The sequence below is a fragment of the Protopterus annectens genome, chromosome 6.part0, assembly GCF_019279795.1.
Source record: "Protopterus annectens isolate FY-2018-M chromosome 6.part0, PAN1.0, whole genome shotgun sequence".
Taxonomy (NCBI): Eukaryota; Metazoa; Chordata; order Ceratodontiformes; family Protopteridae; genus Protopterus; species Protopterus annectens.
This window is the reverse complement of record NC_056737.1, coordinates 1,707,875,537-1,707,903,165: the sequence shown is the minus strand read 5'-3', so window position 1 is coordinate 1,707,903,165 and position 27,629 is coordinate 1,707,875,537. Positions and strand designations below refer to the sequence as shown.

General features: G+C 45.0%; 1 protein-coding gene across 2 annotated transcripts in view; it reads left to right on the top strand.

Moving 5' to 3' along the window:
* Positions 1 to 27,629, top strand: part of NOP58 (NOP58 ribonucleoprotein) — a 581,042-nt gene that overhangs the window by 443,791 nt on the left and 109,622 nt on the right. For both annotated transcript variants that reach the window (XM_044075099.1, XM_044075098.1), the window contains one exon: positions 17,819 to 17,964. In XM_044075099.1, coding sequence (XP_043931034.1) covers positions 17,819 to 17,964 — 146 coding nt within the window. The remainder of the gene's footprint in view (positions 1 to 17,818; positions 17,965 to 27,629) is intronic.

The following is a 27,629-nucleotide window of genomic DNA, read 5'->3' as shown; positions in this document are numbered from 1 at the left end:
TGAATAAAGATGTATAACATCAGATAAAGAAGTTATATCTTACCATACCGTTCCATCTGTGTTGTAGAGCTTTATTCATTAATTACTTCCTTCCCTCCTTCCCCCTCCCTGGACTCCTGGTGGACTTTAAGATTTCCTTAGTTAAGGTATTTGCTCACAGAGCCTCCTACTATGTCTCTATTATTTCTATACTATAATGGTGGGCAAACCCGATCTGAAGAGACTGAGGGGGACATTGTGGGAAAGTCTTAGCTGAGAGTTTTTGGCTGGCGTGAGTTTGGTAACGTCCATGTCTGTTCCGAGGACGGAACCAAGGTCCTAACAGTAATGAATGAATAAAGATCTACAACACATGGAACTTTATGGTAAGACGTAACTTCTTTTTTTAATTCCACTAGGACTTGGAAGACTAACCTTTACGTGACTTGGCTAGTGAGGTTATAGTGGCTTTGTCCTTCTCCACAGACCACCTCTGAGAGTTGGAGAGGTGTGCTAGATAAACGGACATTGTCCTGTCTCATTTGGTCTGAGACCAACAATTCTGCCAAAGTTCCATTGTAATCCTTGAATTGTCCCCCAAATTCTGGGCCTTTTAGAGTTTCCCATTTTGGAGGTAGTTATGGCTTAGGATACCCACACATCTGAGAAGCCTAAATATGAGATCAAGACAGCTGGGAGTTGAGACACCTAGACTTGATTTTTTATCTTGGTGTGGGGGGGGGGGGGGTGTCCATGCACATCCATGGCTCATATACATAGGTTTGACTTTTGGCTTCCACTGTGAAGATCATACGCCTGAACATCTAGGAAACATTAAAAAAAAAAAAAACTCCCCTTTCTACCCTTTCCAGTCAGAAAGATAACCAGGTGAACTGGTTTACGTTTGCTCAAGGTCCCTCTAAAATTTCCCATTTCCAGTCCTTTGGAAAAAGAATCCCTTCTGAGAAAGAGTTGTCCAGGTCTGACCAGGAATGGGATATATTATGCCTCTCAAATTATTTCACCCACTGGATTTAAATCTGAGGCAGATGGCACTTGCCTTTCCTAGTGAGGAAGTTTCTTTTTTGAGGACACTTACTAAAATGAAAGACTTTAAGTTGGGGAGTAAAGAGGTTTCTGACTCGCAGAAAATATGCTTTGAGCTTTTGAACATGGCTACTCGTATGACTCTTGCTGTCTCTCGCATTCTGAGGGCACTTGAAGAGGCCTTTTTAGCTGCTTCACTTGTCTCCAGATTCCCAGCCTCTAGCCTCCAGGGTTAAGACAGGTTTGAGTTCCCAGTGATATCTTTATAAAATTCCATTGCTTTATTTATTTTTGGATCCTGACAAATGTACTAGAACCTTCCCTTCTCTAATCCAGTTCCCAGTGATAAGGATAGCAGAGCTGCTGTTTGGTTTGGAAAAAGGGTATATTCTTCTGCTGACTTGGCATTTAAAGTCATGTAGTAGTATGACTATGTTTTTCTGTTTTAAGTAGTACTGGATAAACATTGGCAAGTCTTTCTAATTCTTATGTATTTAATGTTATGGGTCACACCATCAAATGTACCTATGATGCTGCTTCTAGAGCAGCTGCAACTGCTACTGTTATGAGAAGGAATAATTGGTTAAGATTGCAGTCCTTCCCTGAGGATGTAAAAGCATGGATGCTAAATGCTTCTCTTGACAAGGACTTGCTGTTTGGTCACTTTTCTTCCCCAGGAAAAATGCATATGTAGTGTTAGTGCTTCTTCGGTCTTTTTCCATAGAAAATAACCACTGCAAAAGGAGTCCTAAGAGCTCTAGATTTCATTACCTCTTCCATACTGATGATTCATCAAGACAGACCATCTTTTTCATATGAAGTGTTCCTTGTGTCTTTTTAGGCTCTGCACTCTCAGCCTCTTTTCTAGTTCTCTGCCCTGTAAACACTCATTTAGTGGACCAATCAAGTCCTATGCAGCAATAGGAGTCACTTTTTTCCTTTCAGGTTGTGTCCACAGATGCTTCGAATTTCAGTTGGGGTGCTGTTTCCCAGGGTGTCAAGGTATGTTGTGTTAAGGAGCCCCAACACACAGTCGCATCATTTTGAAAGAGATGATGTAATTTTAATAAATGCCATGAACGCTGTTAACCAACTGTGGTCTCCAGACACACTTCTTGTGATGGCAGACATCACTGTAATGTGGTATGTGCACGCAAGGCCTTTGACTCACCAAGATTGCAGATGACTGTAAATTGGGAGCTGTTAGATTCCCCCAAGACACAGTCTTGCAAGAGCATTTAATATTTACAAATGATTGGTGCCAAAGCCATGGCCTAAAATTCAATGCATTATATAATGCCTTTTGGGGAAACTATCAACCCAAGTTAATTACTCAAGCAATAAAACAGTCTTAAGAGTTAACCCCAGTTGTAAGGGATCTGGGAACATAGAGACAGCAGTCTAGCCTTTGACCAACACCTACCTGAGTTAGGAAGAAAATTCATTCTGTCTGTCCCACCTTAAAGGCAAGGGTATGGCATCCCAGTCCAAGGCAGTTGTACCACTTTATCAGACCCATCATTGAATACAGCGCCCCATTTGACATGCATTTAGCCAGGTACTTTTAACAGTTGGAATGCCTACAAAGGTTTCTCGCCAGGAGATTTCAGGGCATGAATACCCTGTCCTACACTGATCGCCTAAAGGCTCTGTCTCTGTATTCAGTCGCCTACAGGCTGCTGAGAGGGGATTTTTTCCTGGTTTTCAGGGCTTTCTCAGACCCAGGCCTGATGGATCTGTTTCACATGCTCAAAATCGACCAGACCAGAAACGCTAGATTCAGGGATCTGAACTTCACTTGTTTTCTAAACAGAACATGCTGGAGGGGTAGATGTGTCCCAAAGGATCCCATCAGTATGGAGTAGGCTCCCCATCCATTTGAGTTCATCCCTGACCCTATTCAAGCAAAACCTTGACAACTAGATGGAAAATCATAAATTTATTCCCAGTCTGGCCGCCGTGTCCTTTTTGAACCAAGTCATTCAGCAAAAGAAGTATTCTAATGTGCCCCCCCCCCCCATACCATGGTACTCTGACCCCAAATGGTTTGGGGTGCTCTGTTAGGCTTGTAAAGGCTCTAGTGGTAGTTAGCCTAGTTACAATCTATAAGCTGGTGTGTGTATATAGATGTAGATACTAATATGTATATGTAATTTATTCATTCAGTTTGGTAGCCAGGGAGGAGCAATGATCCAAATGGACATGCTTCAGTCTCAACCCGCCCCGGACAAATGTAAATGACAGTTTTATGAATTCAATCAAAATATTCTGTGTTGAGAACAGTGAATCAATAACAGTAATGATAAAGTACACAGTTCAGAGGACCATAGGAGGGAGTGGTGACAGTAGGGAGGGAGAAGAGAGTTTAGTGAAGGGATAGAGTGCAAACTGTAAAAGATAGCCAAAGTAAAGGCACATTGAAATTAATTACATACAGTGTGTATGTGGTGGAGATGTCAGTGTATGGACGTAATGAGAGAGACAAATGTCTGACTGGTAAAGGGGAGTGTGGAGAATTGGGAAAAATGTCCAGAGAGAAAGCATTTGCAAATTGATGTGGACTTGCGGTGATCTTTAAGCTAAGCACAAAATGATGGATACAAGATGAGAACATTAAGATTAGTAGGAAGGGATTCCCAGAATTTGGGGCCTAGGATGTAGAAGGCATGGTTAGTGCGATGAAGCCTGGTTCTGGGACTTTGAAGAAGTGGACCAGAGTGGTTAAGACTTCTCGAATTGCAAGTAGTCGGTCATCTGAAGAGTTTGGAGGCAAGGTGAAGACAGTGTTCTTTGAAGTTTGTAGAGTTGGTATCCAAGAAACAGGTTGGCACATTGTTGGACAGGAAACCCACTGGTTTTAAGTGTGATAACAGTGATGCTCGTTTGTACAGGCGAGGGTACTGAAATGGCAGCTGCTTATAGCTTCAGTGGTGGAGTTTTTCTTTGAGGCTGCTTTAGCTCTTGGAAGGTCCATATTTAAGCTGGGCTAATGGAATGCTTTGTGCCTGTGGCATTTCCATTTTATATGGAGAGAAAGGTAGAAATTTTACGAGACCAAAATAGGAAGGAATTTTACGTATTTGTTCTTGGTGAAAGTTCAGCGTAGGATCAAACCACATACCAAAGTATTTGATGGAGATGAGTTGATCAGTGGGGTTATCAAGATGGTCATTGATAAGTGATTGCCAGTTTCTACTGTGCCAGTTTCTGCTGTGCCATTTGGGGAAGGTACCAAACAGCATTACTTTAGTTTTGGAAGTGCTCATCATTAGTTTTTTGCTGTTAAACCTTTTGATGACAGAAATAAAGTCCATTTTAGTTGTATGGCTGAGGAGGTCATAAAGTGAGAGGGAGAGTTAAGGGAGATCCATACCTCCCAACTTTACCAAATTACTCTCTTTACTGAGTTTTGGGGTCCAAATAATGGGGTGCCAGGATTCCCGACTGGCACTCAATTTCCAATTTTTTTCTTTGTTTCGCGCTTTGTGAGCTGACATTATCATGGACGTGATGACGTCAGGGCTACCAGCCTGTCAGATTTGAGCTTGCAGACATATTTTGGCTCTGTTTCAAATGCTTTGCGAGCAGAATTATTTACTCGCACTCCAGGAGAATGGAATTATTTAGAAGGCTCGCCTGGCTGTTCTAATGCTTGGATTTAGAAGGCATGGGAACGGAAAGGATTTTATATGCGGGAACGGAAAGGCTGGCTGTGCAGTACAAGCGAAACAGAGAAGTAAGGAAACTTATTTTCATTTCTGTAACAAGAATTCTGTTCGGAAAGGGTGCCTGTGTGTGCGTGCGCGCATCTATGTGCGCACGTGTGTGTGTGTGTCTGTGCTGGTTTATGCTGCTGCTGCTTTGTGACCCTGATTTACGTAAACTGACTTACTAACTGGAGAAAGAATATGATCTTTCCCCAAATCGGTTCACTGTCCCCAGGTTTGCCGCCCCCTGTCCTGAGGCGGCATAGTGACGTTAGAGCTAGTTTTATTTATTTCTAGAGTGTAGGTTAAATGGTGCTTTTTCTGTTACTTTTGAATGCTTGGGAAGAGAAAAGCTAGGAGCTAGCAGGACAGGAGCAGGCTAGACATCATTTCTGTCATTTTGTTGCATTCAGAATGATTGCAAGTTAATCGGTAAAGTAAAAGCAGTTTTACTGAAAAATACATTTGAAGTCTTTCTACAGAACCAGTCTGCAGTTTTGTTAAACATATGGCACTATGAATGGAAAGTTTATAAACTTGCAGATAATCAGTTAGTTATCCTTGTGGACTGTAGCTGACACCAGTGTTTTGAAAATCAAGCTAAAACGTTCAACCTAAGGCTTGTATGGCTGTACAATGCAAGTTATTTTTCCCTCTTCCTGCATTTCTACAGAATATACTGTACAAATAAAATGTGCATGCTAATTCACTAGTGTGAACAAATACTGAATGTTCTCTGTGCCTCTTGCCCGGACTGTTGGTTCCATTAAACAGAGATCAGGCTCTCCACTTGCATTATGTTTGCTTAAATATGCTTAGGGTGCATCATGGATGGTCAACACAGCGTTATATTTACAGGGTTATGTTTCTGTACAGTGAATATTTTGTGTGTGAAAATGCCCCCATTGTAATACATCTGGTGGCTAGAGGTACTCTGGCTCAAACCCTGTAACTTGGATACAAGGTAAAAAGAGCCTAAGGTCCCTAGCCACCACCACTTGTAAATTTGTGCATCATAATTTTGATCTCTTTCTCAAAATCGGTGGTTTTCAGGATTTTGTGGCAAATCACTGCAGGATTGAACCCATTATTAAATAATGGCAGTCATTTGAATTTCAGACTTCATATTCTTCAGAAAATAAATGGTAACACAAAACCTTTTAGTCTAGCAATTTTCTAAGTTTATAAGATCAGTATTTGAAATGTGTCCCTATTTTGGGGCTGTATTCCCCCCTTATTGGCTTTGTCCAGGTTTTTTGTGCTAAGGGTTGAGAGCTATGGTAAGAAGTGAGAACTGAATTTGCTAAATGATGGCCATTTAAGTTTCAGTCTTCCTATCTTTCAGGAAACTGCAGATTTGGCATAGTGGTATGTTGCTCTGACTGTAGTGCACAGGGTCGTGGGTTCAAGACTTGCCAGTGAAATGCATGGTGGTAACGTGACATTTTATTCTAGCAACTTTCCAAAATTTATACAAGCAATGTTTAAAATGCGTCCTGATTTTTGGCTTTTGTACGCTCCCCCCTCCCCAAACTGAAATTGAAAATAAGTGCGAGAAGCTGTGCAAGATGCCTGTGGCTTACACTACCGTCATACTGTTTATAGTGTGGGCGTGGAAGTAGACTTTTATGATGGAAATGTTCTGAATTGGGCGGTTTTTGTTTCATTGCCTACAGCCTACTGGAAAAATGTTCAAACAGTAAATGTAAAATGCGCTATAGCAAGTGTGCTGTATCATTCAAGGAATATAATTTAATAGTCAGGAAGGTGTATAAAAGAAAACCTACATGTTTCTTGTTTTGTGTGCAAGGGGCCAGTGATTTGAAAACAGCCCAAAGTAATCTTTATCCACCACTGCCCAGATGCATTTGCTTTGAATGTGGTGTGGGTTTCAATGATGCTTCAGTGAGTGTGAGTTTCAAGGGCAGTGAAGTTTTAATGCCAAGTCTGTTTTCATTGCGAGACAATGTTGCTTTGTTTAGCATATGTCTATTAGTGTTTGTGCATTGTGCTGTAAAATGTAAAATTTAAAATCGAAATAATCATTGTATTAGTAAAGTAGTATGCACACATTAGTGTTTATGGTAAATAGGGCGAAATAGCCAGGTAATGGGACATTGGAATGGCTGCAGGGGGACTCTGGTGCCATATTTTGGTTGTATGTTCTTCAGTTTGCATTTGAAAGTTGGTATCCCACAATTCCATTTGAGTGGGTGGGTTTACATAATTATTTATGCACATTTTGTTAATCAGCATACAGATTTGTACCTATTTTCCATGGGCCTTGTCCAGATTTTTGATGTTTCCAGGCTGAGAGGTATGGGGAGATCCATTGGTAGTTTATTAATGAAAATGAAAAGAAGGGAAGCCAGAATGGAGTCTTGTGGAACTCCTTTAAGGAGAGGGTTAGAAGCAGAAAGGGTGTTCTGAAACTGCACAGGGAAGTACCGATTAGATCATTTTTAAACCAGAGAGCTTAATGTGGACTAATTCCAATTTCTCTTAAGTGGTCTGACAATGTTATGGTCAGCCAGATTGAAAGCTGTTGTGGGGTATGGATGGTGCAGCGGTAGCGTTGACGCCTCACAGCAAGAGGTTCTCCATTTCTATTCTCTGCTGGGGTGCCTTCTGTGCGGAGTCTGCTTGTCCTCCCTGAGTTTGTGGGTTTCCTCCTTGGTGCTCCGGTTTCCTCCCACAGTATAAAGACATTCGTCTGGAGCATTTCTCCCCAGGCCTCCGCAGAAAAATTGGCTTTGTTCCAAGTCGGACTTTCCCGGTAAACAAATGTTAAATGAAATAAACATGGCTCCATTGAGGAGTAAGTGTCCAGAGTGCTGTAAAAGTTTTCCTACCAGCTCAAAAGTTATGCTGTCTTGTGGACAGTGTATTATATTGGGAGATGTAAATGGGTGAGTTGACTGTAAACTAATTTTTCAAGGTTTTTACCAAGTATGGGAAGAATGGGGATGGGATAGAAGTTGGCAGTACAGAATGACTTTTTTTTGGGGGGGGGGTGAGGGGATTAACAGTGGCTGTTTTCCTGATATCAAGCATAGGATTAAGAATTGTGGGGAAAAATTGTCAGGAACAGCAAGTGAACCAGTTTAGTTTTATAATGGAAAGTGAGAGGGGGGGGGGTTAGTGGAGGTGAGGGGCTGTTAGTGGGATCTGGAATGGGACTTGTACTAAAGTGGAGGCTGAGGTCATCTGCTGTGAGGTGAGATGAGTATTCTTGGGTACTAGCTGGATTAATGTGGCCTGTCAGGTAGTTGACTTCTGCACAGAATTTAGGTGAGTTGAAAAGGGATTATTGATGCTTTTTCATAATGTGACTTGTCTGATTTCCTGTTAAGATAGATTTGTTAGCTTAATATAGTGTTGCCTGGAGGTTTGAGGATGGGTTGTTTTCTAAGTATGTCAGGCATTGTCCTTAAGACTAAGGAGGCATTTAGTTTACATGTCATCTACTTGTTTTAGGGGATTTATCAAGTCCTGGAGGTTGGTGAGAATTTGTGTGAGGAGAATGCTGCAGTTATGTCTTTAGTTTGAGAATGCGTAATGAGGCTAAAGTGGTCTTTAGTTTTGAGATTTTTTTTTTTTTATAATCTTTATTTTACTTTTGTTTACCAGGAAAGTCTGACGGGGCAGTACCCATTTTCAGCAGAGGTCCAGAGCAGAACTCCACATAGCAAGTAACAAAGTAAAAAAAAAATTAAAGGAAAAATGTACATGCAATAGAGTTTACAAAATAATGCATTTACATGTCACATGGTGGAAAAATACATTAAACAGTACTTCACAGGATGATTAAAAATTCTATAAATGAAAATAGGAGATTTGTTTGGATATGAGGCTGTGATGCGATATATGATGCGAGGCACACTGACTAGTAATGGGGTCCAGTTGAATGAAATTTATCTGTGCATATAATGGATTTATACTAGCAATTCAATGATAATTAAAGTTGAGACAGTTGCAATAGACTGAATGAGTAATACAACATGTTTTACTAATGAGTGTTGACAGGAAGTTCATGAAAGCATAAGATTTAGTGAGCTTATGAATATCTAATTTGAATATGGGGTACAGAAAAATTGAAGTTCTGGAACTTGAGAGATTGTTTATGTGGTGAGAGATAATGAAGTTGACTTTACAATTGTTGCTGGAGGAAGGGGTGAAATGAGAATTTGGGAAATGTTAAGATTATCATCAATAATATCAAGAAGTGAGTGGAGAGTTGTGGTTTGGTTTGGTGGGGTTCAGTGACCATTTGAGTTTGAAGTCCTTACAGATTTTTAAGATATTTTGATTAGTGCCAAGAAGGTTGAGACTGAAGTTTCTTGGCATTGTTTTTGAGGAGGTAATTTCATACAGAAGTGTTTTGAGTTTGGCTAAGGGGGCAGGGAAAGTGAGCAACAGCAAGATGAATGGGAAAGTTAAGTGAGGGCACACAGAGAGGTAGCCATTTAGGAAGAGTCTGAGCTAGTGTTGCTCTGAGCTGAGAGTTGGGTATTTAAATTGGATTAAAAAAAACAGTAGTGTTCCACCTCCAGGTGTAGAACTAGAACAAGTCATTGATGGAAAGATCAGTGGGTTTGAACCAAGGTTCTGTTATAGCTTACGAGTTCAGAGTGGTGGAGACTGAAAGTGCTGTCTAGTTCTGTTTTCTTGATACTGTGGGCATTAAGAAAGAGACCAGATAAAATTGAAGAACCAGGTATTAGATTAGATTCATTGTTGCTGCTTTAGGAGCAAGATTATTATAGGGATGAACTTGTACACAAATTTGTTAGATTTAACGGGATGGCTTGAAAGGGATGGATCGATTTGTATAAGCAGGTGAGAGTGGATATGGCATGCAGTGAAGAGTATAAGTGAGGGGAAAGGATTGTGTGTGTGTGTGTACTTTGGTGTTTGAATATGGTAGTCAAAAGGAAATTGGTAAGAGAAATGAGGATTTTTAAGAGGTTTGGGTAAGGTACATTTCTACTCAGGAGTGCAAACCCTATTAACTGTGAGTGGAAGAGTAAATGAGCAGCAGGAGAGTTGAGAGAGGAGGAGGGGAGGACATTAAAAAAAAAAAAAAAAAAGACCAACCCCCCCGCAGGTTATTTTAGGAAGCACACAAGTCTGAATATGAGGTGCAGTGAGGAGTAGAAGTGTACTTGGCAGACTGGGGTTATGAATGATACAAGGGTGGTGGCAGGGGATATGTATGTTTGATGTATAAAACTGAGTGGAACAAAATCTTACTTTCTATGTGACTGACTCATTTCATGTGACTTGGCAATTCATCACATCTTACTCCTTCAGAGCACAATATAGTGGCAGACCTGCTGAGCAGATCCGGAGCAGGTGCTTGTTAAGTGGATGTTATATGGGGAATTCCTGAAATAGATCTGTTTGCCTCCAGACTGTGACAGCTGGAACAGTTCTGCTCCAAGGTACCTTGTAGTGAGGCTTAAAAGACTGATGCCCCTAAAGTTCCCTGGACATGATTGTTCCTTTACACATTTCCTTTCTAAAGAAAAGTGCAAAGTTACTGTGTTCTGTCCCATGTGTTGTACTGTAATAATGATCTGTAAGATGAATGTTACTTTGTGAATATGCCCATATAACTATGGTCATTGCTCAAGTATAGAATGCCTCCCTCTACTCTTTTCCTGGAAGAGGGTCATATACCCCTTAGAGGTACCTTCTATAGCTGTGTTTCAGGATTTCCTTGAGGTCAGGAAATACCCTCTAACACACTGAGTGTGTGGTTGCAGCAGTTTTTGGTGGCCTGTCTTTCACAAAAAAAAAAACTCTCTGCTTTATACCATGTGTCCCTGGTGTGGCAAGGGTATCTAATGCAGAGACCTTTGAAAGCACTGTAGGGCAAGTCTCTACCTTAGATGGGTCCAGAGCCGCTGTGCAGGCACCGGCTTCTGAGGGTGTATTCATGCTTACAGACTTGCATATTAAATCGACACCGCCTTCATTACTAAGGCCTAAATCTCGATCTCTGTTTAAAAAAATGATGCCCAGGCCACATGTTCAGGCCCCTGTGCCTAAAAAATAAATGATAAAAGCAAATTCCCACCTTATCTCCACCCTACTTTATGCCTCTCAAATATATAACAACCTAAGGCAATGCGATCTAAACAAGCTAGAAACCTGCTACAACAAAATCACCAAATTTGCCACAGGGGCATCCTACCCGTAGTCACTACTGTCTCTCACTTGCTGAACCGGGCTGGCTTGAACTCCCTCACCTCCTTCAATGGTATCAACTCACTCGCCCACAAACTAGTAAACCATCCACTAAATATCCCATCCCTCCAGAATCTACTCCAACCCTATCGCACCACCAGACCACTAAGATCCAGCAACAAAAATCACTTACAGATCACTAAAGCCAGTAACTCTGCTGGTGAAGCACTATTCTCTTGCACCATAGCCAAATTATGGATCTCCCTCCCACCCACAATTACCTCCGTACCATCATGCACCCACTTCAAAACTTTACTAAAAACGCACCTAAACTCGTGCTGGCTATTCCCTTGCGACTCCCACTCTAATATCACCCACCCCATCCAACCACTTCCTTTCTTTCCACCCCACTAACTACCTTGATTTTTAGCAAGCTCAGATGCTCATAAGCCTAGTACTTATTATACAGCAGGAACTTCTTATTGTTACATTTGTTAATGTCTGATCTGAAGTAGGAGAATTCATTTGTCAGCAACCTGTGGGTATGGATCCGATATCTGATCCGAACCGGCATGGTTTATCCAGCTATGGATCTGCGCTCCTAGCTCCTCCCCTCACCCATAATGCCCTGCTCTCCCTACATGACCTCAGATCTAGTTTGCCACGCATGGTAAAGGCTGGGTCGTCAGAGCTCCAAAAGCTAAGTCTTAGTATTCTTATTAAAGGGTTTTAAAACTTTTAAGTTGTGTGAAAGTTATAGGTTTCCCTTCTGTTTATATCTTTTTTGGGTTAATTCAATATAGTTTTTACCCTCCCCTCGCTGGTTCGTAGTTGGTGTGTGTGTGTGTGTTTTTTTTGGGGCCTTTGTGTGAGTGTTTTAGTTTATTTATTGTTACTATTTAAAAAAAAAAAAAAAATAGTGATGTCTGAGGCCCCAAAGGCTGTTTTTTCAAAGTGCTCCGAGTGTGGCCATAAGCTTTCCCCTGCTGATGGCCACACACTGTGCGTTCGATGCCTTGGGGTTGAACACCTCACTTCAGTGTGTTCAATCTCTGCAGGGTTCAACCCCAGGGCATTGAAGGAGCGGAGGTCGAAGCTGGTCTTGGTGGGACTCTTGCCCCCAGACTCGGCTTTGGCCCCCGCCCCCTTGGTGGTCACTGCTTCGGCAGTACCTGCCTTGCCTGCTCCCCCTCCTCCACCCGGGATTCAAACTCCCGCCAAAGGGTCGGAGGAGAGGGAAGCCAGGAAAAAGGACCGGAGAGAGAAGCACCACAAGCGGCGGGCCGAGGCCTCCGTTTCGGCCCCGCCGGCTAAGCGGGCTTCTCCTCCGGCCTCTCTGGCTGCTGGCTCTCTCCTCGGCTCCGGTCCCCGTGCTTTTCACCGGAGCCTGAGGATGAGGAGACCCGACCTCCTTCGAGGCGGCACTCAAGGCCTACCTCGGTAGCCTCGTCGAGGTCTACTTACAGCCTCTCCGATGCTGATCTGGACCGGATGATGCGAAGGTTCATCCAGGCCCAGATGCAGATGGGAGTGCTTCTGCCCCCCCCCCCCTCTGGGGGGGAGCTCGACCCCCTTTTTTAAGCCCATTGCTCCTTCTCCGACCCGCTACCCGGGTTCGGAGCGCCCGGAGCCGGGCAGCCTCGGAGCCGCGGGTGGGTCGGCGCCGACAGTACTGGGTACTTTGGATCCGACCCTGCCCTCGAGTCTGTCTGATCCGACCTCTCTGAGCCTTGGCCCTAGCTTCGGATCCGTGGGACTCTGTGTGCCTTCTGCGCCATCCTTGTCAGAGCACACTGGTCCCTCGGATCCGAGGGGCTCGGCGCCGGCTCCGATCCGCTCATCGGATCTGAGGGGGATCTGACTTTCGGATCCTGTTGTCGAGGCTGGCTCCCCCTCTGCTTTTGATGTAGTGGAGAAGGCTCTGTTGAGGGCATCCGGACCCCCGGCCCTTGCTTCGGCTCCGTCCCGCACTCCATCTGCTCTGGGCCAGGCTTCCATCACCCGGCCACTGGGACAGCCCGCTTCACTGCCCCAAGCAGTTCCTGTGGTTCTGGACATTGCTGGTGAGGGCTCCTCTGACAGCCACCCCGAGGAAGCACCTCGCAAGCATTCGTGTAAGAGGAGGCACATAGACTCTCCCGAGTCTTTGACCGAAGACACTGACTTGGAGGAAGGGGAAAGCTCCCGAAGATCACCCCCTGAGGATGTCTCCTTCGGAGACATCATGGTAATGTTACGGATTAGAGGTGGGTGGTCTGTCCCAAAGTCTTCCTCGGACGAGTCAGTGTTCTTGGAGGCATTTGAAGCGGGCCCGTCTACCTCTTTGGTGTCCCCTCCTGCCGACCCCCTGGTGGACCTTATTACCACCAGAGTGTGGAAGGACCCGGACACCGTGGAGCCAATCCCTAAGAGGCCCGACAGGATCCTTAGCCCCCCTGCTGACCGTGCCCACTGGAGCAAGGGACCCCCGGTAGATGCCATGTTGTCGGCAGCAGCCACTAAGAGGGAACTCGCCCAGGAGAGTCCCTCAGTCCATCCCCCGAGCAAGGAGTCTCTGATGATGGACCGTTTGGTGAAGCAAATCTTTAGTTCAGCGACCTTCTCAGTGAGGGCGCTCGACTATTTGGCACACGTCATTAGGATGCAGCGAGATCTTATCAAGGAATACGCTGCATCCCCCTCAGAGTCCATATCGGAGGAGGACAAACTTATGCACTCCACCCGTATGGCCACTCTTCGTTCTGTGACTAACACCTCTATACGGTTACTTTCCCACGCTACCGAGGGAGCCGCTAGAGCTGCGGGAGCGGGCCTAGTCACAAGACAGCAGGCCTGGCTCCGCCACTGCGATTTTATGGAGCCCTTCAAGGCGTCATTCGCGAACGCCCCCTTTGACGGTTCTGCCCTTTTTGGCAAGACTGTTCGCGATACCTTGGTTCAGAGCGAGAAGGACGGGAAGACGCTGTCTGCCGTCGGAGTCCGCTTCTCTGTGCCCCAGAGGTCCTACTCTAGGAACCAAAAGGGCCAGAAGAAGATGTGGTTCCGGAAGTCGCAGCATTCCCAACCCGCTCCGGATAACCAGTCCTTCCGCGGCAGAGGAGGACAGGGGGGGCGCCGCCCTATGGGGCAGAGGGGCTCCCAGGAACTTTGGGTCCAGGGAACCTTTCTCTGAACGGCCCACGCAGCAACCCTGAGGGGTTGCCTGACTGCTCCACTCTGGAGGCAGTCGGGGGACGTTTCTCGGAGCACCTAGCGGCATGGGAGTCCATTACATCGGACCGCTGGGTACTCCGGATTATATCCAGAGGTTACAAGATCCCCTTTCTTCATGTCCCAAAGTTAAAAATCCTCCCCGATCTTCCACCCGATCAGAGGGAGGCCGCTTCAGCAGTAATTGGCCATCTGCTGAGAAAAAGAGCCATCCAGCCCGTCCCCCCAGACCAGATCGGATCAGGGTTCTACTCCAGGTTCTTTTTAGTGCCAAAAAAGACGGGGGACCTAAGACCCATTCTAGACCTGTCCCTGTTGAACCTGTCAGTTCCCAAAGAAGTTCCGGATGGTCACTTTGCAGTCCATCCTCCCCCTTCTAGGGGAGAATCACTGGATGTGCTCTATAGACCTCAAGGACACGTACTACCACATTCTGATGGACAGACGATCCAGGAGGTTTCTTCGCTTCCGGCTGGGAGCCAGTCACTACCAGTTCAGGGTCCTTCCCTTTGGTCTCACCACAGCCCCCAGGGTGTTCACCAAAGTGTTAGCAGTGGTTGCGGCCCACCTGAGGCTTCAGGGGGTGCAGGTCTTTCCGTACCTAGATGACTGGCTTCTCACTGCCCCAACAAGGCATCAACTCTCTGGCAATTGACTCCTTCCTTCGTCTAGCTCCCAAGCTAGGCATCACGGTAAACATAGAAAAGTCCAACCTGGTCCCTACTCAAACAATAGAATTTATAGGAGCCAGGTTAGACACGAGAAATTTAAGAGCCTTTCTCACAACCGACAGGGTTCGGAATCTGCAACTCCAGGTGCGGGCCATCCTTCACTCCAGCTCAACACCTGTGGAATTGATCCTGGGGGCGCTAGGGTCTATGGCGGCAGCGATTACTCTTCCGCACGCCCGCTTGAACATGTGGGTGCTTCAATGGACACTTCACGTGCAATGGTCATTTCTCTCCCTCCCCCTGTATCATCCCATTGCAATCAGCAAGGCTAGCAAGCGGTCTCTCTTGTGGTGGCTCCATTCTCTGGACCTCCACAGGGGCCGCCCCTTTTGTGCATCTCCCCCTCTCGCCACGGTGACCACGGACGCTTCCCGCCTCGGGTGGGGGGGGGGGCATTTTGCGGGCCGGATGGTCCAAGGCCCGTGGAGCGATTCAGAGACCTCTCTGCATATCAATGTTCTGGAAATGAGGGCGGTGCTCTTGGCGTTGCGAGCACTTCAGGCCCTCCTTCCCCTGGGAACAATTGCGATTCAATCAGACAACATGTCTGTGGTCTGGTACATCAACAAACAGGGGGGAACCGGGTCTTACCCTTTATGTCGAAAAGCCATGAGAGTGTGGGAATGGGCGATCTCCACCAGCCGCTTTCTCATCGCAACGCATATTCTGGGTCGGACCAACATCCTAGCGGACAAGCTCAGTCGCACCATTCTCTCCCCGTACGAGTGGTCTCCCAATTCTCAAGTAGCGAAACGTATCTTCGCACAGTGGGGGACTCCCTGTTGTGATCTCTTTGCTTCTTCTTTAAACACCAAGTGCGACAGTTTTTTCGCTCTAATCCCCCCTCCAGGGGATTCTCAGAGAGACGCTCTGGTGCATGCTTGGCCTCCCGGTCTTCTTTACGCATACCCCCCTCTACCTCTGATGCTACAAGTACTTCAGAAAGCGCCTCTGTTGGGGTGCAGAATGATCCTCATTGCCCCGTTCTGGCCTCGACAGATCTGGTTCCCTTACCTAAGGTCTCATTCAGTGAATCCACCTTGGATTCTAGATCCCATTCCGGATCTGATATCACACCCGTCGAACCTGCCAACTCAGAACCTGGACAACCTGAAGTTGACTGCTTGGCTGCTCCAGTTCCACTCCTAATCTGGACTCCTGGTATCTCGTCCCCAGTTAAGGCCATTCTGGTAGCGGCCCACAAGCCCTCTACCAGAAAAATTTACCGCAGTAAATGGAAGCGTTTCTCCATTTGGGCAGAGCGGCAAGACCTAGATCCTTTCACGGTTCCCCTTCCTTTGGTTCTAGATTTCCTTACTACTCTCTTTAATGATGGCGCCAGTAGTTCCACGGTCAAAGTTCAGCTGGCGGCCATATCTCATTACCATGTTGGACACGATTCAGGGTCTCATGTCGGCTAAGTTATGCAAAACCTTCCTAAAAGGCACCTTTTTGCTCAGACCCCGTCAAAGAAACAGTTCCCCCGTGGGATCTTTCCTTGGTACTTCAGGCCTTGACCGCTCCCCCCTTCGAACCTGCAGCCACAGTCTATCTTAAATACTTATCCTTTAAGACTGCTTTTTTGGTAGCCATAACTTCGGCTAAGAGAGTTTCAGAGCTTCAGGCCCTGTCCATGAAACCGCCTTATTTGATTTTTCATCCGGACCGGGTGTACCTAAGGATCAATCCATCCTTTCTTCCTAAAGTAGCTTCGGAAGCTAACATTATTCAGTCCATCAACCTCCCTGTTTTCTTCACTAAGTATCAAAACAAAGGCGAATACAAGCTGCATTCCTTGGATGTTCACAGGCAGCTTCGTTTTTACCTTCATAGGACAGCTGGTCATAGGCAATCAGACCAGTTGCTCATTTCTTTTGCCAAATTCAATCTGGGTGAACCAATTTCCAAAGTTTCTTTGTCACGCTGGATTTCTCAGTGTATTCTGTTGGCGTACCAAGCCTCTGGGAAGCCCGCACCGGAGGGAGTCCATGCTCATTCGACCTGGTCTGTCTCTACTTCAGCGTCCTTTAAGTCTAGGATTCCTCTGGATGACATTTGTTCAACAGCCACTTGGGCTTCATCTCATACCTTTATTACTCATTACAAGCTGGACGTCACTTCTAGAGGTAGAGCATCCTTTGGCTCCGCGGTGCTCCGGAATATCCTTCCATGATGGCCACCCAAGATTCAGGTAGCTGGGGACTCTGTACTTCAGATTTAGAAGTTATGTACTTACCATAACGTTCCATCTGAGTAGGTGGATTAATTTGTCTGCAACCATCCCGCCCTCCTATCCCCCTGGCCTTGTCAGTTTCCTGCATAGGGTGTTGCCCTTTGGTTAGGGTAGTTGGTGCAGGGCAAACTCGATCTGAGGTCATGTCGGGAGAGCAGGGCATTATGGGTGAGGGGAGGAGCTAGGAGCTCGGATCCATAGCTGGATAAACCATGCTGGTTCGGATCCGATGTCGGATCCATACCCACAGGTTGCAGACAAATGAATCCACCTACTCAGATGGAACGTTATGGTAAGTACATAACTTCTAATTATGTACTTCGCAGATGAAAATTCTAGTTGCCTACTATGTTCTTCATCTGTAAATATGTTTGTAATTAATTGCTATGTTAATCAAATTGTTAATTGCTATGTGATCCAATGTAACTACTGTCTGTTTATTTTAACTGTGGAGCTTTTCTCCCCGGGCCTCCGCTGAAAATGGACCTACGTCCAGTCGGACACTCCCGGTCAACAAATGTGAATAAAGCATGGGTTGGATGGCTCTAGTCCTATATGAAATGAATCATCCTGCCACAGTAGTCTTAGTCAAACACCTACAGTTATAGTGAGTAAGTACTCACATTTGTACAGTACTTTAATTTCCACGTTTGCAAGATGTAGCAGCTTAAGAATGGACACTGTTAATTTGTGTCAATGTTTTATCTTTTTGTGTGCAGTGAAGTTCGGACATATGATCCCTCAGGGGATTCTACCCTTCCGTCAGTCCCAAAAAAGCGCAAATTTGAGGAGGTGGAAGCTGAGGAGGAGCAGGAAGTTCCCAAGGTTAAAGTGAAAAAAGAAAAACGTGAAACAGAAATTGCAGGTAAATACTGAAACCATGGAAAATAATGAACTTTTTTTTTTTTTTAGACTTTGGGGATGAGTAGTACAGGTGAGACAGACTCTCCGTAACTGCTATCAGAATCTATGTAACTTAGGCAAAAATTGGCTTGCTAATGATGCTGGGAAAGGGGTTTGGAAATCCCATTTGTGTTCAGAAAGCATAAAGGGCTCTTTGTCTTACAGTATGTTCAGGGGCTCCTCTTCATGGGGTGTGTCTACCTATCATCACAAGGCTCCCATAACAAAGTGCTGTCTACCGTTCTGGTTTCATTTCCAGAGCTTGAGCACGTAGCCCACTAGTTGATCAGTCTCGGACTCTCTCTGTTGAACTGATGTCCTAGACAGCACAAAAGGAGCTTCTGGGGTGATATTCATATGTTCGTTGTATTGTTCACTGTTACAGTAGTAATACCACCTTAGTAGTAAACCACCTTCAAACAAATAATGAAAAATCATTTCAACTCTTCCTGGCTATGTACCTGCTCTCTAAACTATCTTTCTCCTTACCTGATAATTTAACTCTTGTGCTTTTTGCTACTACTGACTGATGGTATTTTTATCATAATTATTTTTATCACTCGTCGATACTGGTACAGTAATGCTGATTACTGTATCTGATTATACCTCTCTGAATTCGTCTGGTAGCCAACAAAATTCGTGCTTTTATGTATATATTGTATATATATTACTCTAATCGTATCTATAACACTATCTACTTTTGTGCCAGTTAATGTTTAGTATTTTCTGCATCTGTGTTCTTGTTGGAGCTTTTCTCCCCGAGCCTCCACTGAAAATGGGCTCTGTTGGGCCCAGTGGACTTTCCCGGTAAACAAATGTGGTAAATAAAGGATTAGTGGCACCTTGGTACTTTGCTACTGAAGACAGAGCATTTGGCCCAACTCTCAGATCTTTTCATTATTCATTCTCCTGACTGAATGGATGTCCTCCAATAGGGCCATCAGCATTACTGTAGTACAAGAGGGATGTCTATCTGTGCTATCCTTCATCCCTTGTTAGAACAAAACAAAAGCGCTACAGTAAATGTATGTGTAACGTTTGGTAGATTACTTTTCATGTCTTAATATCCTGGAGTTTTTCTACATGGATCTCCACTGAAAAGAGGGTGTCTGATCAGTTGTACAAGTTAACACATTTAAGTAAAACAAGATAAATGTCTGATAAAGTTTCTGGACTGGTAAAAAGCAAAGCTGCTGTGTGCAGAGGATGCTGTGCCACAAATCTACAAGAAGGCTGTAAGCAAGTGCTTCAGTAATTGATAGAGGATTAAAATGTAAAACTGCATGAACATGGAATGAAACGGTGTACAGAAGAGTGATCATAGAAGCATATGAGGAAGTATAGAAGCTGACAGTTGAGGTAGAATGGAAAATAATGATACAGGTTAACAGTGTCAAGTATTTAGGAGGTGCGGTTGAAATATGAAGTCTTATAATCAGAGGTGCTGCAGCCAACTTGACAGTATGTCAAGCGGTAGTGTTCTGACAGTGGCATAGAAGCTGAAGAGTACACTATGCCAAAGAGTGGTGAGAACAGTGCTTCTGTATGGCTCTCAAAATCTGTGCACTGAAGGCAGAACAGATGGAGTGAGGTGGTGACTATACATGGCCTGAGATGGATAGTAGGATGCACATTGTAGGACAGATGAAAAAATGAAGTAATCAAAGCAGAAACTAAAGTAGCACCCGTTGCATTGCTTGTTGAGCAAAACACATTACAGTGGTTTGGTCACTTAATTTCAGTAAAGATTTAGTAGAAATAAGAAGAAAGCCAGGGGAGGCTACATCCAGCCAAAAACTGGATGCATTGCATGAGAACACCTGCTGAAGACTGTAGAGGAAAGTGGCTCTGAATAGAGAGATGTGGTGAGAGTTGACACATCTCAACCTCCTTTGGAAATGGGGTGAACCAGATTAGATTGCAAATATGGAGATTTTGGGCATTGGGTAAATAGTGTACGCCACTGGGGATGCACAGCCAGTGCATTTCTTTGTGCTGGTCCCAAGCCCGGATAAATGGGGAGGGTTGCGTCAGGAAGGGCATCTGGCGTAAAACCTCTGCCAAATGACTTATGCGGAGAACATTTCATATTTCCATACCGGATCGGTCGAGACCTGGGTTAACGACCGCCACCAGTACTGTTAGCAAACAGGGTGCTGGCGGAAATTAGGCTATTGTTGACCGAAGGAGAAGAGGAGGGGGAAGGCATGCCTGAAGGCAGGAAGAGAGGAGGAAGGTTAGGAGTGTAGTAGTGAGGGTAGAAACTTTGAATGTTGGCAATATGACTGGTATAGGGAGAGAGCTAGCTGATATGGAGAGAAGGAGGGTTGATATATTGTGCGTGCAAGAGACCAGATGGAAGGGAAGTAAGGCCAGGTGTATAGGAGGCAGGTTCAAATTGTTCTATCATGGTGTGGATGGCAGGAGAAATGGGGTAGGGGTTATCCTAAAGGAACAGTATGCCAAGAGTGTTTTGGAGGTGAAGAGTGTCTGATAGTGATGTTTATGAAGCTTGAAATTGATGGTGTAATGATGAAGGTTAGTGCATATGCTCCACAAGTTGGGTGTGCGATGGATGAGAAAGAAAAATTTTGGAATGAGTTGAAGTGGTGAGTGTACCCAAGGGTGAGAGACTAGTGATTGGAGCGGACTTCAGTGGGCATGTTGAAGTGAACAGAGGGGATGAGGAAGTGATGGGTAGGTGTGGTGGTAAGGAGAGGAATGCAGAATGTCTGATGATTGTGGATTTTGCTAAAAGGATGGACATGGCTGTGGTGAATACATATTTTAAGAAGAGGGAGGAGCATAGGGTGATGTGCAAGAGTGGAGGAAGATGCACACAGGTGGATTATATCCTATGTAGGAGGGCCAGTCTGAAGGAGATTGGAGACTGTAAAGTGGTGACGGGAAAGTGTAGTTAAGCAGCATAGAATGGTGGTCTGTAGGATGACTGTGATCAAGAGGAGGAGGAGTGTGAAAGAAGTGCCAAGGATTAAATGGTGGAAGTTAAAAAAGGGGTGATTGTGAGGTGGAGTTCAGGAGAGAGTTAAGACAGGCACTGGGAGGCAGTGAAGGGTTACCGAATAGCTGGGTAACTACAGCAGAGCCTAGTAAGGGAGGCTGCTAGAAAGGTGCTTGGTGTGACATCTGGACAGAGGAAGGAGGACAAGGAGACCTGTTGGTGGAATGAGGAAGTACAGGAGAGTATACAGAGGAAGAGGCTGGCGAAGAAGTGGGACTCTCAAAGAGATGAAAGTAAACACTAGTATAAGGAGATGAGGCGCATGGCAAAGAGAGAGGTGGCTAAGGATAAGGCATATGGAGAGTAGTATGAGAGATTGGACACTAAAGCAAGAGAAAAGGCCCTGTACCGATTGGCTAGAGCTGGGAAAGATGTGCAGCAGGTAAGGGTGATAAAGGATAGTGAGGGAAACTTACTCAAAAGTGAGGAGAGTGTGTTGAGTAGGTGGAAAGAGTACTTTGAAGGGCTGATGAATGAAGAGAATGAGAGAGAGAAGGTTGGATGATGTGGGGATAGTGAATCAGGAAGTGAAATAGATTAGCAAGGAGGAAGTAAGGACAGCTATGAAGAGGATGAAGAATGGAAAGGCTGTTGGCCCAGATGACATACCAGTGGAAGCATGGAGTTGCTTAGGAGAAATGGCAGTGGAATTTTTAACCAGATTGTTTAATGAAATTTTGGAAAGTCAGAGGATGCCTGAGGAGTGGAGAAAGTGATGTTCTTCATTCCACATTGCTGCAGTCCTAACTATTGGGTAGTCCGCTGTCCAGTCGGCCCGAATACCAAAGTATATGGCTGACGTCGGTCAGGGCGCATTAGACTGACGTCAGTACGTCAGGGTACTAATGCGCATGACCGACGTCATATCCTCAGTCTTTTTTGCCGCATGGTCCGATGCAGAAGCAATTTTGCGAGTGCAGGTTGGCGTTCTGAAAGTTTCTGAAGCCAGAGTTTCAGACCGAATCAAAGTTGGCTAAGTACCCGTTGGGAATATTTTGGTTTTTTCTTGCCTCAGTATTTAACCGGATGTCAGAAAAAGTGAATAACTGTATTTCTTGTGGGAAACAGATACCTCAAAGGGATTACCATACTTTGTGTATACCTTGTTTAGGGCCTGAGCACGACGTTGTTGGATGCCGCTCTTGTGCTAGATTTAACAAACGCACTATTAAGAGAAGGTTAGACTGTGCCAGGTTAGTGTTTGGGAAGCGTTGTAATTATAAAATGCCGTCGGATGTTCCGACGCCGGCTTCGGCTAAAAAAACGCAAGGACAAAACAGCAAAGCCTAGAGTGGAGGAACCGACAGTCCCGGACGTCGGTTCTTTAGAGGGCTCAGTGGAGCCGGAGGTTTTGCCAGGTGTTTCTTTGGAGTCTCAGGGAGAGACTTTACTGTTACAGGATGTATCCTCTCAGGAAGTAGGCCAGGCTGAGGGGTCTTCTCAGGTGGCTGTTCTTCCCCCTCTTCCTAAGGTGGTCAGAGCCTCCCCTTCTGTTTCCAAGGCTTCTTTGAGGGGCAGGCCGAGTTTTGCTTCAGTGGGGGTTTCTCCTAGTACTTCAGGGTCTTTGCCTAAGAAACATATGCTTAAAATGGCAGAGGATTTGATTACTATGATAAGGGGTTCTATGCCCCCTCCTGATAAGAGGCCTAGGGTGGAATCTGAGTTTGAGAGTTTTGAGCAATGCTCGGAGGCTTCTGAGTCTTCGGCTGAAGACTTGCAGGAGTTCCCTCCTTATTCTGATTCTGATGTGGATGATTCTACTCCTTCAGCTTCCCCTCCTGAGGATTTTTCATTTTCAGAGACTCTGCATTCCATGAGGGAGCATTTTAAATGGGAAGGTCAAGATTTCTCTGATTCCAGGAAAAGGCTTAGGAATTCTTGTTTTACCCCAGCACAGGCCTTTAGCTATACCTCCTGTTTTGAATGTGGTGGAAGATGTTTTGCAGAGGCTTTCCTGAATCCGGATTCTTTGCCTCCTGCCCCAGTTAAACCGGATAGGTATTATAGGGTGCCTGAAGCTCATAAGTATCTTTTTAAGAGTCCTAGGGCAGACCCGGAAACTGTCTCTCAGGGGCCTAAAGGTGTGAAGGCCTCAGTTGTTAAAAATCCTGTCCCTCCTGATAAAGAGGCAAGGGCTTTGGATAGATGGGGAAAGAAAGTGTATACTTCTTCCACTTTAGCCATGAGGGCGTTGAATTGTCAGTTTCACATGTTAAAATATCAGAATTATCTTCTTTCACAGTTGAAATCTAAGGTGGATGCTCTGGCGGAAGGTATTGAGTGTAAAGAGTTGCAGGATTTGGTTCATGTGTCTGAACAAGTGGGTAAACATTCCTTGCAATGTGGTTTTGATGCTGTGCAGGCCTCCTCCAGGGTGGCTGCCACTGGTTCTGTTCTTCGTAGGCACGCCTGGTTGAGAGATCAGAACTTAGCTGAGCATGTTAAGACAAGGATTTTGGATGCTCCTTTACAGTCTGATGTGTTGTTTGGTTCGCCTGTGGAAGCAGTTTTAAAGAAGATGGAGGACAAGGCTAAGTCTATGCAAACTGTTAAGGATTTTTGCAGGTGCAGCCTCCGAAGTTTAGTAGAAATTGGCCTGCTAAGGGATGGACTTATCCTGCTTATGATTCCCAGTCTAGGGGTAGGTCTAGGCGTGGTAGGGGCAGAGCTCAAGGTGCTTTTAGGCCTAGGACAGGAGTTCACCTGCTCAGACTTCTGGTGAGGGCAGGGGTCAGTCCTTTCGTAAGCAGACCCAATGACCTGCCTTTTCAGCTGCCAGTACCTTCTCGCCTGGCGGCACCTCTAGGAGGAAGACTGTCTCTTTTCAAAGAAAATTGGGATTTAATTACCCAAGACAAATGGGTTCTGGATATCATTCACCACGGTTACAGGTTTTATTTCCATACCTTGCCTCCTTTCAAAGGCATGCCAGACATTCCTCCTCTACAAAGACTAGAGGCTCACATGCAAATTTCTCAGTTACTCCAAATAGGGGCCATTCAGCCGGTTCCTGTGCCGGAAAGGGGCCTAGGATTTTATTCTCGCCTGTTCCTAGTACCGAAGAAGGGGAACACGTGGAGACCAATTTTGGATTTATCTACCCTCAACACTTATCTGGACATTCCCAAGTTCAAAATGTTGACGTTACAACAGCTTTTACCTCTGCTGGGCAAGGATCACTGGATGGTAACTTTAGATCTCAAGGAAGCTTACCTTCATGTGCCTATAAGACTAAGTTGCAGAAAGTATCTGCGTTTTCGAGCTGGAAATTCTCATTATCAGTTCTCTGCATTGCCCTTTGGCTTATCTACTGCCCAGAGTATTCACAAAGGTTCTGGCTCCAGTGATAGCTTACTTCAGGCTAAAAGGAATTCAAATCTATCCTTACTTGGACGATTGCCTGATTCTGGCTCAAGAAAAGGAAGACCTTCTACAGCATTTGGAATATGTCATAGCAGTGCTAAGATGCCTAGGGTATTCTGTGAACGAAATAAAGTCCGGTCTAGTACCCTCTCAAGACATGTGCTTTCTGGGTGTGAGACTGAATACAGCAGCCCAGATGGCCTTTTTAACCCCGGACAAACAAAAGAATCTTTCCAGTTACTTCCATCAACTATCTCTTCAGTCCGGGCTGACTGCAAGGACAGTCCTTCAAGCCTTAGGGTTCATGGCATCTTGTATTCTGGTGCTTCCCAATGCCAAACTGCATATGAGGAAGCTACAATGGTATCTCAAAATGTATGGACACAGCACTGCCAGGATTTGGACACTGTCATTCAAATAATACCTTGCATTCAAAAGGAATTTTTGTGGTGGGCTCAGGAATGTCACCTAAACAAGGGACTCTCTGTGACCCGGCCAGAGGCGAGTCAAATTCTAACGACAGATGCCTCAGACATTGCTTGGGAGCTCATCTAAATGGAAAGTGGATACAAGACAAGTGGCCTGCCAGACTACAGCATCTACATATCAACATGAAGGAGATGTTAGCAGTCCAGTTTGCATTAATGGCTTTCAAGGAGTTACTTCTTCCAGGGCAGGTGTTGATTCTAACAGACAACACAACTGTCATGTGGTACATCAACAAACAAGGGGGAACACATTCTTACCCATTGTGCAGGCAAGCAATGATTTTATGGGAGACTGCGCTAAGCTTGCAACTAACTCTTCAGGCAAGGTTTCTGCCGGGAGCACAGAACTCCTTAGCAGATGTGTTAAGCAGACAAATCATGGATCCCCACGAGTGGAAACTGGATCTTCATGTATTTCAAAAGTTGACAGTGTCCTGGGGAACTCCAGACATAGATCTGTTCGCTTCTCCATTAAACCACCAGCTGCCAAAGTTTTGCACAAAGAAGTTTCATCACACAGCTTGGAAAGTGGATGCTCTTTCTTTCAGTTGGAAAAATCTTCATGTGTATGCGTTTCCACCTCTGCCTCTTCTTCCAAAGGTGCTTCTAAAAGTCAGACAAGACAAGCCAAGGATGATTTTAATAGCTCCAGATTGGCCTCGGCAGCACTGGTACCCATTACTGAGGAGTCTGGTAAAGAAGCCTCCATGGCCTTTACCCTTGATTCCACATCTGTTGTCTCAGAAGGACGGTCGTCTGCTCAATGTCAAGCTTCACTCTCTTCATCTAACAGCCTGGCATATTCTGCTTTGAAAGACAGCAGGTCTCAACTTCCTCAACAAGTTTTAAATGTGATTATGGAAGCCAGAAGACCTAGTACAAGGAAAGTGTACAGAAAAATGGAAGAGATTTTTATTTTGGACTGCAGCAAAGAATTTGGAGATTTGAGCCTAATTTGAGTGTGGCTCTTCAATATCTTACTGAGTTATTGGACAAAGGTTTGTCTTTCTCTTCCATTAAGATTCATGCTGCAGCAATTTCAGCTCGCTATGATTGTGACCCACCATTGTTTTCACATCCTTTGTTCAAGCAATTTCTTAGAGGGGCAAAGAATATAAGACCCCACGTAGAGCTCCTACTCCTGCTTGGGATCTCAATTTTGTGTTGGAGAAACTTACTCTACAACCTTTTGAGCCTGCAGCTACTGCTGAACTGAAATACTTGTCATGGAAGACTGCTTTTTGTTGGCCATTACTTCTGCAAGAAGGGTTTCTGAGTTACAGGCCCTTATGGCGGTTGAGCCTTTTGATTTTTCATAAGGATAGGGTATCATTACGTACTAATCCTTCCTTTATGCCTAAAGTGGTTTCTAGTGTGGCTTTAAACCAAACTATTCATTTGCCTACGTTTTATGCAGATCCCCAAAATAAAGGGGAAAAGATTTTGCACACTTTAGATGTACACAGGCAATTGCGTTATTATTTGAGCAGGACTAAGGATTTTAGGCAGTCTCAGCAGTTGTTTGTTTCTTTTGCTTTGAGTTCTCAGGGCAAGCCTGTGTCAAAACAAACTATTTCTAGGTGGATTGGGTTTTGCATTGCATTTTGTTATTCCCATCATGGCAAGGAGATTCCAGCTGGGATTAGGCCTCATTCCACTAGGGCTACTGCCACTTCAACAGCTTTTAAGGGGTGGCAACTAAGGATATTTTGGAGGCAGCTACTTGGAGTTCAGTGCATACTTTCTCTAAGCATTACCACCTTCCTCTCTACTCTAAGTCTAGGGCTGGTTTTGCCACAGCTATTTTGCAAGGCATGTTATCAGCTCCTGCTTCCTTATGATTTGCCAGCCTCCCTTACCTCTGCTTTGGGATTCTACCCAATAGTTAGGACTGCAGCAATGTGGAATGAAGAACATAGTACAGTTTTGTACCTACCATAAATGTAGATGTTCGAGGATCCACATTGCTGCAGTCCAATTTACCCTCCCTCCTTCCCCTCTGTGTTTAGGGGTGGTTGTGTAGGTGAGGTTATATTCTGCTAAATTTGTATATTTTGTATATATATATATTTTGGTGCAGATATGTTGGGAGTTTTTGTTTTTTGGCCTTATCTTTTCAGGGTCTTCTGACATCTGGGGCAAGAAAAGACTGAGGATATGACGTCGGTCATGCGCATTAGTACCCTGACGTACTGACGTCAGTCTAATGCGCCCTGACCGACGTCAGCCATATACTTTGGTATTCGGGCCGACTGGACAGCGGACTACCCAATAGTTAGGACTGCAGCAATGTGGATCCTCGAACATCTACATTTATGGTAGGTACAAAACTGTACTTTTTGGTTACCTATCTTTAAGAATAAGGGAGATGTGCAGAGTTGCAGTAACTAAAGAGGGATACAATTGATAAGTCACAGCGTGAAGTTATGGGAAAGAGTAGTGGAAGCTAGGTTAAGAAGGGAGGTGATGATTTAGTGATCAGCAGTATGGTTTCTTGCCAGGAAAGAGCACTACAGATGCAGTGTTTGCTCTGAGGGTGTTGGCGAAATACAGAGAAGGTCAGAAGGAATTGCATTGCGTCTTTGTGGACTTGGAGAAAGCATGTAACAGGGTGCCTAGAGAGGAGTTGTGGTATTGTATGAGGAAGTTGGGAGTGGCAGAGAAGTATGTAAGAGTGGTACAGGATATGTACGAGGGTAGTGTGACATTGGTGAGGACTGCGGTGGGAGTGACAGATACGTTTAAGGTGGAGGT